At 37.6% G+C, this 14,957-nt stretch overlaps 1 protein-coding gene across 1 annotated transcript in view; it reads left to right on the top strand.

The window, feature by feature from the left end:
• LOC139134195 (protein slit-like) overlaps nucleotides 1-14,957 on the top strand; it is a 28,015-nt gene that overhangs the window by 11,658 nt on the left and 1,400 nt on the right. The window contains exon 3 of the mRNA XM_070701108.1: nucleotides 13,842-14,951. Within this exon, the coding sequence (XP_070557209.1) occupies nucleotides 13,842-14,951 (1,110 nt within the window). The remainder of the gene's footprint in view (nucleotides 1-13,841; nucleotides 14,952-14,957) is intronic.

Raw genomic sequence — 14,957 nt, 5'->3', positions numbered from 1 at the left:
TATATATATAGAGAGAGAGAGAGAGAGAGAGAGAGAGAGAGAGAGAGAGAGAGAGAGAGAGAGAGAGAGATAGATAGATAGATAGATAGATAGATAGATAGATGGATGGATGGATGGATGGATGGATGGATGGATGGATGGATGGATGGATGGATAGATGCATACATACATACATACATACATACATACATACATACATACATACATACATACATACATACATACATACAAACATACGCACGCACGCACGCACGCACGCGCGCACACGCACACACACACACACATACATACATACATACATACATACATACATACATACATACATACATACATACATACATACATACATACATACATACATACATACATACATACATACATACATACATACATACATACATACATACATACATACATACATACATACATACATACACCAAAGTAAACAGATGCCTAAGGGGAAATATAGTCATACATACATACATTCTTGAGTATACAGGAAGCAGTTTTGATTTATATATTCCATTATGTAGAGTTATTTTTAACTTTTTTGTTTCAAATATACTTCAAAACTTGAATAACGAATTAGATAAACAGAAAGATAAGAACTTCTCTGTCAATGTTTGTTTCATTTGAAAACAAAACAGTTAACTTCGATTCAGTCATTGTCAAACCCTTCAGTAAATATAAGCTACTTATTAGCAATAAAGACATCAAAATGGAAGTGAGAAGGCGCAACTCTTTTTTTGACCTACATTCGCTCAAAATTGGCAAATGGATACACCGACAGTAATTGTTTGGACAAAGAAAGAAACGGTGAACCGTATTCGGCAACGTTTCAGTAGGTACACGTACTCTCGAAAAAAGACAACCCATAGTTTTCAAATTGTGACAACAATCACGTTTCTTCAACATGCTGGTCTAAATTATGAGCTGCTGTTGATATAGTTTCAGAATAGTTTGAGCATAAAAAAATCAAGGAACGGATGGACTTGTGATCGGTAAACCGAGAAACAGATTATTCACATTATATGGAATTGAAATGTCAAAAATATATTCATAGACATTATGACGTCATAGATATCGAGTGAGCAAAGTATGCGACGTGAGGTAAAGTTTACATTTTTTCCTGTTTTTCTATGTTTTCAGGAAATATAAATTAGAAGACTTTGTGTCAAGATTTACAACTTTTTCATTGAGCTATTCTGTTGCTTGTTCAGAAATGGTTCGTTTCGGTTTATGACAGAGAGTCAGATAGCGTCAAATTAATCGGTCCACAGTAAACTGATGTCAAGGCCTCGCATTTAAACAATTTCGAATCATTTGATACATGACAGTTTGATCTAAGAGAAGATAGATTGCACTTAAAATTTATCACCTTCTCTGATGTCCATTTCCCTTTTGAAATTAATGACTGAGAAGACAGACATGAGTGGATTGTTTCGGTAGCATGCCCTTGAAAAGTTTGGATTTACCAGCAAGTTATTTGTGATACCACACGAAGAAAATGAATCTTTGAAATTGTCTGTTTGCCCACAGATAGGTTGTCCTTGTCTGTTATTTGACTAATCAGTATTTTCAACCAAGGTAAGTATGATAAAAATAGTCAACCACTGTGATATGGTACCTCTTGTACCTTTTGTCTCAGTGTAGTATCATCAGTATCATGGGTGATTATTTAGGGCGTAAAATGCTACTTCAATGACTATTTAATCAAACGTTTTATGTCCATTTCTGATCGGAGTTAGGAGAGAAATCAAACTTGGTCCGTGGTAAGTTCAGACATAATTCAAGGCGACTTGTACAATTGCGGTAGTTCTGTGTGATGATCAACTTCGCTAGTCAAAAGGGTCTTTCCTCGGGCAAGGACCCTTCCTAGGAACAACTACATGTACATATATGATGTGTAATGCTGACTTAACAAAGCCGTGCGGACCGGGCGATTTGTGATGTGAACCATGGTTGACAAGGGGCATTCTTATTTCAATTAAGAAAAAATATTCTTTATATTCAAAGAGGAAAAAAGGGCCAATGAACACTCATATAAATCAATATTATAAGAATTATATAAATATTTTGACGAAAGTCTTAAAACATGAAAAGAAACGGTACTTTTGTGATAAGTTCAACAATGCTCATGGTAACTCTGGGAAAACATGGCAAGTTATACACGAAATCTTAAATAGTAACGTTAGAAATAGTTTAACACCATATAAATTAAAGGTTAATAATGAAGAAGTGACTGACAGCACAAAAATTGCTGAGGTTTTCAGTAATTATTTTACAAAGGTTGGTCCCAATTTGGCGTCACAAATTATAGCCAATGTCAACTTTAGGCAATATCTTAGGAGAAACCACAATAGGTCCTTTTTCTTCATCATTTTGTTGCAAGTGACGTCGTTAATGAATTGCGCTCCCCAGATCCAAAAAATGGCTACCGGTCATGATGATATTCATCCTTTATAAGACAAGGATGCTGCTGATTATATTTCCAGTCCCCTAGCACATATCATCAACCTTTCTTTAGCTCATGGTTACTTTCCAGATGCACTTAAATTTGCCAAAATTACAGCTCATTTCAGTTTTCAGTTTTACCTGTCTTTAGCAAAATTTTTGAAACACTTTTAAATAAGCAGCTTATCTCATTCCTAGAAAAACATAACATTCTCTCAGAAACTCAATATGGCTTTAGAAAGAAATATAGCACTAAACTTGCCCTGGCAGATATTATTGCAGAATTAACAGATCAAGTGGATAATGGTTGCACAACTGTTGGTATATTTGTCGATCTTAAAAAGGCATTTGACACCATCAACCACGATATACTTTTACAAAAACTCGAATTTTATGGAATAAGAGGTCACCCACTACTTTGGTTTAGAAATTACTTTGAAAATCGCAAGCATTCAGTTGTAATGTATGGAAAACCGTCAGAATCACGTCAAATTACACGTGGAGTTCTACAGGGTTCCATTCTAGGGCCAACTCTTTTTTTGATATATATCAATGACATTAATAACTCTACAAGCTGCTTTAATTTCAAACTTTTTGCTGAAGACTCTCAAACACTACATCTCAACCACATAAATATTGAATTTCATAAAATCAACGATTGGAGCATGGCGAACAAATTAAATGTTAATGCAGAAAAAACTAATTACATGGTAGTTAAAACACGTCAAAAACGTGTAACTTTACACGGTAATTTATACCTTGGAAATCAACAGATTAAGAAAGCTTCATCAGCTAGTTATCTTGGTGTAACAATTGACAGTTCCCTTTCCTGGAATCCACACATTAAGAATGTGATAAATAAAATAACCCCCAAAGTTGGAATTATCTCACGTCTTCGACATTTCGTTCCAAAGTTTATCCTATTTCAACTCTACAATGCCTTCATTCTACCACACTTAACGTACTGCTTAGAAATATGGGGAAATACTTACACTACTTTCCTTGAACCTATTTACCGCCTACAAAAAAATTGTCCGTTTGATTACTTTTTCTGATTTTCATGCCCACTCGGATCCCCTCTTTCGTCAACTAAACATCCTTCATATTTTTAAACTAAGTAATTACTGTTCTTGCCTTTTTGTGTTTGATTTCAAAAATAACGGTTTTCCAATCACTATTAACAATTGTTTTGAACTTCCTCGCCATAGGTACTCTACACGATCAGTTGAGCATAGCAATTATTGTATTCCTAAAACAAGACTTACAGTCACACAACACAACATTAAGTATGCAGCAATTAAACATTGGAATTATCTACCTTCTTAAGCAAATAACGTGTAGACAAAGGTTCAAAGTAGAATTAAGAAACTACTTAATGAACATATAACAATATATATCTTTTTCCTTGAGTTGTTTATGTGTCTAATGTATTTTATTTCCTCTCTATCTCCGATATGTATTTTTGTCTTACTTGAGCCCTTTATGGCATCATCGTTTGCAGTTATTAGCTGAGTAGTGGGCCATGGACTCGACTAGTCCTTATGGACTATTTCTATGGTTCAAACCAGATAAAGTCATACTTTCACAGTGACTGTAATATTTTTCTTGTAATTGTACCTTTATCTGGTTAAATAAACAATTCAATAACCGGGCTATAGTCCTTCCGCAAGGACGTAATTGATTATTCAACAGAGCTAACAAATCACTGGAATCTGTTAGTAATTCATTGATACACAGTGGAGGGACTGTGATTGATATAGTGGAATTATGAAATGTACATTTTTTCGGAAACTGAAAAAACTGCATGTGAAAATTTAATGCTCAGTCTCATATACCTTCGTCAACAGTGGTCCGATTTACGATCGCTGCCAGACAGTTTCCGATCTTTAGCAGTGGCAGATAATACTGCACCAGGCAAAGTTTTCATAGAAATATAATATGCAGATACCTCGCCTTTTAATATGAAAAACGGTAGAGTATGGCTTTGTACTGTAAGGCCGTCTTCAATACTTAGTCCATGTACATGTTCTGGACGCTCGAACGTAAAAGTAAAGTACATGCGAACGGTACTGATGTGTCGGTGAGGAAAATCACTAACACAATCATTTGCAAAGCTATGCTTTATCATACCGACGAACGCGTATTTCTGATACATTGTGAAGGAACTAACGTACGGCAAACGCAAACGTTACCATGAATTATTCATGTTATATATTGTGTTAAAATCGCCTTTCCATTCTCTCACAATAACGAGCGCTCTACGGAGACGTCATCTATCTTGGTGGTGTTCGTCTCATGCACAGCAGAAAGTGCCAATGTTTTTTTATTTGAAAGTTTACAAAACAGCTTTTTAGGTGGCTAAATCGCATGAAACTGAATGTGTTTGGGTGCCAGGAGTCGTGAGAGGCTTTCCAAGAGTATTTCAACGTAGTTTAGAATAGAAGGATCCCGGGACTCATAAGTACACAGAACATCAATGAACAGATGAGCATGTGATCGGTAAACCTAGAAACAGACACCATCTCGATATAAAGTTGAAATTTCAAATTATTTTTATCGATATAAAGTTGAAATTTCAAATTATTTTTATTAAAAGACAAAAGATATTTGATATGAGCCGAGTATGCGACTTACTGTAAACTTTATGTTTCATTTCTGCGATTTGTACCCTCAGATTTCTTTCGGAACATTAACGAGATATTATGTACAATATGCCTATTATGTACAATATGCCTTTTTTGCCCCAATTTAGTACGCTTTAGTTGAACTATTCTGCAACTTGGTTATAAGAGTTTCGTTTGCGTGGGAGAGTTATTGATATTACCTCTAAAGTAATTTGTCGACAGCATTGGAACCATTTCATGTCACCTTGTGCGTATAAGGGTTAAAATTCGCTGACGATCATCATTTACGAATTTTAAGACGTCTATTTCTCTTTTTGCTGTTTGTAAGTCAGAAACATGTAAATTGTTTTCTGATGGTTGATAATTCTAGCATTTACAACGGAATCCTAACAAGTTGCTTACACATCATCATTTGCCCCACTTTTTCTCGTCCCGCTATAACTGTAATTATAACTGTAAACTGGAATGCTTCCAAACGATCAGTGAAGAGGTAATTCGATGTCAACTTTCATTTGTAATATTGGTACATTTCAATTATTCATCGTGCACTGTAACCAACAGATTTTTATGATTCCGTCGAAACACGCAATCAGACTACTTAGTAATGCTGAAAAGATAATGAAAGGAAACTAAACGAAGAACAAATCTCAGGCTAAAAGTGGAGGTGTAGCATGTATTGATTTAGAAATAAACCCATTTTACATCACCGACGATCAGTCTGATCGATCGGTCATTTCTCCCAGAAAGTAAACCTGTAGCCTAATTTTTAGAACACAGTTATCAGTTTTAAATAATAGTGATATCAAATAACCAAAGCATTGTGTGTTTAAACTAGGAGATATTCTGTTAGCCGCTAACTTAACTTAATGATGGACACACAGTGAGTTACATCTAAGCAACCCGTGTTCATTTATGATGAAGTGTAAGCGATATAGCCACCAATCCACTTTTTGGAACAATGAAAATCTGATTATTTTTCCTTTGCTTTGCTCTATATTTGACTGTTGGTCGATCTTGTACTCATTAAAGTCGACTGGGCTGATATGTCCATCAACTACATGAAACTGACAGGCTAGATAATGGTTTAATCTCCATGTATGAAACGATTGCCAAATAAGTAAATAATTCATTCATTCACATTCTTTAGCATAACTGCAAGGATAGCAAATTGGAAATAGGAAATATAGCGTATGTTGCTGAAATAAGTGAAGCACTCCTTCCTACAAAATAAGCCGTTGAAAGATATTCCCATTTCCTACATCTTTTTGCCTTAAGCCTCGATGGAGTATTCGAAAGATTAACGAAGCTAAACAATATTTACCTGTTGATACCGCTTCGATAATACCGAGGGACTGTGTACCGAATTCAACTCAAAGTCAATTTTGAGAGCATGAAGTCATGTTGGCATAGTGGCTGGATTACTCCTTGGTGGACTTGTTTTAGGTTTGATAATAATAACAATCTTGATCGCTAGAGGCGCAAGAGTAAACACATAGGTCGAAGGAGGAAATCAAAACTAAGTGTAGATTCGGAGATTTACGGGAAATCTTTAACGACATAGAAGAAAATCGTTAGAACACTGTTGTTGTACCGATAATGTCACTGACGTGAAAAACGAGGGCGCTGCTGCAAACACATTGTAGTTATGGAAAGCCTCGGGAGATATCTGATGAATTGTAATATAATCAAATAGACACCAAATTATATAAATGTTGTGGAAATGGATGACTAAGCGTACTTTACTCTCTGAACCTACTTGTAAAACCCTAACCAAAACGTGATAATTACGGTTTTCAGAGCTCGTGAATAAATATATATTATCCTATGGTATTTTTCACTGTTTGACGTCATATACGAGTGTTTTTCGCGGAGCCGTACAACTTCGCGCCGAAATTTATCACATGAACAGTCTTCTTTATCTTTCTTTTGATGTTGATGGATCAAAATTATTGTGACAAATTGCATGATTTTTGTCGCGATTTGTGTTTTATTTACGCGGATTACTTTCATTTAATGAGTAACGCGACCCATCACTCAGGAGATGTGCAAATGTTTAGTGGTATGCTTTCATTCAAAAATCTGATCAAGTTGAAATTTGGATACATCGAATGGTATCTCCACCAATCTTGCGCTGAACCGATGCCAAGGAAAGTCGGCCATCGGCGGACGTAGCTTTCACCGCGCGCAAGCGACGGATGGCCATAGTATTCAGAGTTATTTACAATAATTACAAATAGATTTATGAAGTAAATGCAGCGACACGATCGAAACAGCAATTTCCATTCTTAGTGATGCCGTGGCTTTAAAAATGTCATAAGTTTACGACCTTGGCGAGAACGAAAGATTCCGTTCGATGATACACATGTATATCTCATTGTCATTCGTGTGGGCACCGTGACAACGCTGCTATCACCGGTCTCCGCCGGTGTCGACAACTGGTCAATCCAGATCTTGATCGTCAATGTTTACATCTTACGGACTTTGATGTTTGCAGTGTCAAATATCTCGCGCGAAGATGCCTCCAAATTTTGTTACTTGACGGAAACTCTGTTCTGTTGTCCGAGTCAACTTTCGATCATACATCCACAGCGCTGCACTGCAGAATTAAAGGAATTCTTATGTGGAGAAGGAAATTTATCATTATTCTTCGAATGGCACGATGTTTTTGCCTTCTATGTCGCTTTCCCGAAGATCGTACGCTATTTTTAAGCTTGCATGTATTTATTCAGTTGAACTACATGCATGTATGTATGAACGGTACTTAAAATGCAGGAAAAGGTTCCGATTGAAGACGCACAACAGGGTGCTGGTGTATGTCATACAGGTGGTGATACGGGCCAGTTCATAATAAAAGCTTGCATGTATTTATTCAGTAGAACTACATGCATGTATGAACGGATTCGAACTTAAAATGCAGGAAAAGGTTCCGATTGAAGACGCACAACAGGGTGCTGGTGTATGTCATACAGGTGGTGATAAGGGCCAGTTCATAATAAAAGTTAGCGAATGCATTATTGTTCAGAAAATTTTCAAATCACAGATCATGAATCATCAACACAATGTAAACACATTTAACTATGGCCCTGATGCAATTGATTTAAATAAAATGTTTGATTAAGAAAAAGGTTTCAAAAATAGAGTATGAAAGTGCAGGTGACATGTATTTTGCCTAACGGAGGGTTGTATTCCGAAAACGATGAAATAATGAGGCCACCATTTCAAAAGATTAAAACTGGATGAAAAATGTAGTTCACTTGCTTGAATTAGTCTAGATTCACTGGGAAAGGATATTTTTGTATTAAGTTAAGAATTCTTCTAAAGAGCATTCAAAACACGTAAGCAATGCTATATGTTCCGTCTTACCAGCTGGTATTAAATTAACGATGCAACTTATTTATTCTATTAATTCTACACCTTCAACATTTTCAATGAAATCCGAAAATTCCGTTCCTTGTACACAAATGCATGTTTTACTTCCCACTTCAAGCAAAGTACATTTACATATATTATTAAACACATATAAATGTACAGATATGGCTTGCTGTGTGGGAGAAAATTGTCAACTAAGTTTGCGTGATAGACCTCCATGTGTAATGATTTCATATCAGCCACATCTTTCCGCCTCATTGTTGCGCAAAATATGGTGACCCTCCCGCAAATGCATGACCCTTCAAAAATGCTTGGGTGATAAATTGCGATCTGAGCCCTCTCAAAACGCCAGTCCTCTTCTTGTAATTTCTGTCTGCTACTTACATAACAATTATTAAACTAATTGTTATGTAAATTAGCTGATAATGTTTCAGTTACAAAAAACGTTCTCTCAAACACACTCGTATTTTCAAAGCAGTGCCAATTGTGTACTCTTGATCGCAATCCAGTGCCCACTTATTTGATAAAGTTCTGTTATAACAATTAAACTTTCGACATACCAACCAGATATTATATTACCATGTCCTGCCCGTCGCATTTTGATTGGTCGAGCTGATCCATGTGACTAACCACAAATACACAGTAATGGTTTGCTTACATGCCCGTGAATATGAATAATAAGATTAACAACTCAAAGTATCGTAAATTTACAGCTCAAACGTAAATCATAATCAATCACAAAATAAAATGGAGCACTTGTAGGTCAAGTTGAGATACTTTTTTCTGAAAGCATCTCCGGATTTGCCAATTTTTTACAGCGCGCGTGACAGTGCGTCGCGTATTGCTCAGTTTCTGGGACCCATGGCTTTCCTCTCGACCTTGCCCACAAACAAACGTCAGCGCGTCGCCCGTTATTTCTATATTATTACCTTACAGCTCAACATTCTATTCCGAATTCAATTTTACAGCTTAAAGTTATACTCTAAATTCAATTTAACAACTCAACATTCTGTGTTTCTTTGAATACTCTATTTTACATTCTGCGATACTCGACCTGCTACTTTATCATTTCACAATTTCACAATATATTTCACAGTTCAACATTAGGGACCGTTCAGTTTTTACGGCCGGGGGGGGCCGGCAAAATCCAGGGGGGGGGGGTCATCATAATTTTGGAATCCATAAACGGGGGGGGGGGTCATCGCTTTTTCACTGGTAGGAAAGGGGGGGTCACCACATTTTCAAAAACATAATACCAACAATAAAGTTCACTTTATGCCATGGCCATAATCGACCCTCTTTACCGGCGGGCCGCCTTAGGCGGCCCACTACAATAAATATACATTATGTATTACCCATGACCCTCTTAACGGGCAGACGCCTTTGGCGGACCACTCCAATTAGGTTTACTTCATTCAATGGCCATGATCCGACCCTCTTTACCGGCGGCCCACTACAATAAATTGACTTTATGTAATACCCCATGGCAATCTTACTGTAAAATTCCCAATTGAAGCCGCGGCTTGTATTAGAAACATTTTTGAGGGACCCCTGGGATCACGCACTGAATAATGGTAATGGCCGCGCGCCTTCAGCGGCCCTGTCCAGTAAAGTCTACTTTATGCAATAGCCATGAGCAACCCTCTTTACCGGCGGGCCGCCTTTGGTGGCCCACTAGAATAAAGTTGACTTTACGTAATGGCCCATGACCCTCTTTACCGGAGGGCTGCCTTTGGCGAACCACTCCAATAAAGTTTTCTTTATACAATGTCCATGGACATGAGTTGTCTATAGAAATGAAGTTAAAAATTGCCTTACAGTCGTCCTAATTAACAGACGTTTCAATGGATGTGGCTGAGAAGTTTGTGCACTGGCATCTCTGCTACACGAATAAAGTGCGCCGCGTACCGGAGTTCAAATCCAAACCATGCGGGTAAATTTGACATATGGGTTTTGGTTATTTTTAAGGGGGGGGGGTCATCAATTTTTTTCGTCTGACAAAGGGGGGTCATCTTTTTTTCACAAAAAATGCAGGCGGGGTCTATATTTTTTTGAACACCGGCGACAAGATTTTGCCGCCCCCCCCCCCAGGCCGTAAAAACTAAACGCTCCCTTATCACTCTCCAAATTTCGTTACCTTATGAGGTCGGAGCTGCCAAAGAGTTTTCGCTGTTTTTGCAAAATGGATGGAAATTCCGTACACTATTCTACTAAGGACGAGGATACCGCAACGTTGGCAATTTTGTCATTGTCAGATGATATTATTTCAGTTCGCCACCTATGATTCTAATAATAGAGGGGTTGGACAGTGGACCATGCCTGACATGTTCTTTTATTCGATATTATCAGATAAAATTGATATTATTGTCTAACATCTAAGTAAGTGGCCCATGCCCGACATCCTGTTTTATAGGTTAATATCGGATGAAATCGATAATATAGTCCAATTTCTAAGTTGGAGTCAAACATTAAAACGGTAGTGAAGTGGTCAAGGCTCGACATGCTGTTTTATCGGATAATATCGGATAAAACAAAATACTCTTTTATCGGATAATATCTGATAAAATCGATAATGTCTTCTAACTTTTAAGATAGAGTCTAACATTAGAAGGGTAAGAAAGTGGCCCAGGCTCGATATTCTCTTTTATCGGATAATATCGGATAAAATCGAAAATATAGTCTAACACCTAGGGCAGTAGCACATGTACATACCCGAAATGCTCTTGTATAGGATAAAGCCCGAGTACAAGGGCTCTTCTGGTATATAAAGTCCAACCCAACGATAAAATGTCGAGGCCGCAGGCCGAGATATTTCTGCTGATGTGCAGCTTGAATAAGCTCTTTCTCTGATTGGTCCATTTTCACTATTCACAGCCACTTAGGGAGTCTATTTGTATTGTTTTCATTATATTGGTCAGATTCAGCTACCCAATTGGGTCAGATCTTATTCAGTGCTGCACATTAGCCCAGATATTTTATCGTAGGGTTGGACTTTATATACCAGAAGAGCCCGAGTACGAGGTTTTATCCGACTTAAAAACTATCGCCCCTAACTGATATATTTTCGTTTTCAATGTGTTTACGTCAACCGTCCCCTTTGTCAATGCAACATGTTTAGGATATGAATTAAAACTTTTATTTGTGAAATAGCCTTCCAATGTAATGGAAAATCCTATAAATGCCCTAGGGCACATTAGTTTATGTTTGTACCACCGCAGATTTTGTGTTGCAGCTGGTTTCCGCTGTGTTACCAAATTTGAATATTAGGGAAAAAACGTACCAGATGTCTACAGAATATGACATGTTCACTTTTGATTGGACAGTACTTTACTACGGCGCTGTCATTAGTTTCTGGAATTTGGTGAATAAGGCTTTACGAGTAAATAAAACACCCTGAATTGAGCACTCTGATTGGTCAATCAACAGTAGATATTTTTAATTATCGATAATATCGGATAAAATCGATATTACCGTATAACAAGGAAGTGGCCCATGCCCGAAATGTCTTCCATCGGTTAATATCGGGTAAAATCGAAAATATCCAAGTTAGAGTCTGGCATAAGAAGGGTAGGGAAATGGCCAAGGCTCGACATGGTCTTTTATGGGACTAACATTCATGGAAGTGACCGAAGCCTGACATCCTTTTTTATCGATAAATATAGAATAACATCGAAAATATCGCCTGACTTCTAAGTTAGAGTCTAACATTATGAGGGTAGGGCAGTGGCCAAGGCTCGACATGCTCTTTTATCGGATAATATAGGATAAAATCGACAATACCGCCTAACCTCTTAGTTAAAGTATAATACTAGAAGGGTAGGGAGGTAGGCCAGGCTCAACATGCTCTTTTATCTTATAATATCGGATAAGATCGATTATATCGTCCAACTTCGAAGTTAGAGTATAATATTAGAAGGTATATCGGGCATGGTTCACTTAAAGATTGAAAGTTGCAAAACGACGACAATAGCAGTATATAAGGCTTATTAAATCTATATTCACTAATGATAATTAAAGTTTTGCGTTTAGGATCTTTGTGAAAAACACATTTAAGCTTAAGATATAAGGAACTTGTCCTGTTTAAACAAACTGAAATTTTATTCAAAGTTGTGATGGATACCTTTGCAATTGTTTTCTCATCTTTTTCTTGTTCTTATGAATTAGATGGTGTATTACCGTGCCATACACTGACCAGTGTACAGGAATATATAGCCAGTAGATCTTTACATAAAAATCTTGGTAATATGTAGAAATAGCTTCTCATAGTGCCAGGAAGTCATATACGTAGTATCAAAAGATATTAAGATGCCTTTGTCTTTTAAGTTGATTCTTTCAGGTTATTAATTTAGGAATTAAAAAAAACTACAGCGAAAACGGAGTCAGCGTGGATTCTCTGTTGTGTCGGGCAACAAAATAAACGCAGCCACAGACGTTTTTTCAGACAGAACACCCAAACTAAACGTCATCAAAGGCACACCGCCTATTCAATCAATCCCACAAATCAAATAAAGATTCGATTTGTATTCTTATTGTTACAAAAAGTTCCTCATGACGAGTTTAGATTAAAGCAAAAATAGGGTAAATTATGTACAGGAAGAGCTTGAACGGCGCGGTATCACGTTTCCTACGTCTGCATCTACACAAACTTCTTTGGTCAATCGAGGTGGTAGCTTCAGCGAAACTGGGACAGCATCAACCGAACAAACACCGCATCAAGCAGCTCAATATAGATTGCTGCCATCGGAATGCCAATATTATACACCTTATCTACATTATTCGATATCATCTTCATCACCGTACGTCTATTATAAACGTCCAGATGAAATTCCGATGACAGCGTGCACACCCTCGACTGTTTGACCGACATCTCTAACCCCCCCACGAGCGACAACTCGTACAAGGGTCGGGTCCGTAGTGTTTTTCCATTGACGCTGGCTATCCGCTTTTAGCTTCAGTTGTTCTTCCTAAAGACGGAAAACTCTTGCTTCAGTTTGTGAGTTGAATAAAATCATCGATAACATTGAAATTTAGAGTTTTTAAATATTTTTGTTCAAGACACGGATATATTTGTCTTACACATCGAGACGAAATTAACACGTCCAAAAAAAGTAAGTCCTGGTAACGCCAGCACGCCTTTACAATAGAAAACGATTTCATGACATTTACAACATTGTCTGTGTGTTTTGTCTTTAAAAAACGTCAGTGGCTACGTTTATTTTGTCACCAGGCACAAGAGAGAGTCCACGCTGACTCCATTTTCGCTGTATGGCCCTTGGGCAAGTCTAACCGTGCATTATGTTTGTTATTCCATTAACAGAGAAATCTGTACACAAGGCACGTCTATAAAAGCCACGATGGTTCAATGCATAGTGTTATTGGTGATGCTGTTCACAGTGCATGCGAGCATATATGGAGCTAGAAGTTGCCCTGCAGTGTGTGACTGCCTAGCAAACAGCAAGGTCGACTGCCGCCGCAGATCTCTGACAGGCATACCCGCTGGCATTCCGGCAGAAACTGTCACCCTTGACCTCGATTACAATAGAATCACGTCACTTGCCACAGAAGCGTTCAGTTCCCTGTCACGGCTGAAATACTTATACCTGTACGATAACGATATTTCAGTCATTTCATCAAGAGCATTCCGTGGCCTGACCAGTCTTGTTAGATTATGGCTTCAGCGAAACGACATCACCATATTGCCGGCAAATGTGTTTGCTTCCCTTTCACAGTTGAAGTACTTGTCCCTCTGGAGCAACGCGATTTCAGTCATTTCATCGTCAGCATTTAATGACCTTAACAATCTTCGGGAATTACGACTTGATAACAATGATATAACTACATTGCCGGTAAATGTCTTTGAAGATTTGCAGAATCTACTCAATTTATACTTGTCTTACAACAAGATATCGTCACTAGCCATCAATGTTTTTCGGGGACTGAACAAACTGGAAAAATTGGACCTTAGTAACAACAACATCACTACTTTTACCCTTGGCGTTTTTGATGGTTTGAATAACCTGAAATCGTTGATTGTACAGAACAATAGAATAGCGAATGTGCCAGTTGAGGCCTTACTTAAACTAAACTCATTCAGTAGTTTAGACTTGGCCAACAATCTGTTGAGAGATGTGTCGGTTGTGAATGGCTTGCAAAATCTCACAACCCTGAAGCTGGACGGTAATTGTATTAATGCCTTGCGAGAAGGGATATTTGAAAGTCTGACAAAGTTAAGGATCCTTTACCTACAACGCTGCTGCATCGACACTGTATCAGCTTTGGCATTTCGAGGACTGACAAATCTTAGAGAACTGTATCTGGGAAACAACAACCTGACAACATTATCAATAACAGTCTTCGATGAAATGAAAATGTTGACAAAACTGTCTATACAAAACAACGCTTTGACATCTGCACCACCCATGTTGCTCTTTAATTTGTCTCTATTGGAATATCTAGATCTCAGTTACAACTCACTCCGCCAACCTCCAGTTATTTCGTCCTTAAGTAGGC

This window comes from Ptychodera flava, chromosome 6 (genome assembly GCF_041260155.1).
Source record: "Ptychodera flava strain L36383 chromosome 6, AS_Pfla_20210202, whole genome shotgun sequence".
Classification (NCBI taxonomy): Eukaryota; Metazoa; Hemichordata; class Enteropneusta; family Ptychoderidae; genus Ptychodera; species Ptychodera flava.
This window is presented reverse-complemented; position numbering and strand designations above follow the sequence as displayed.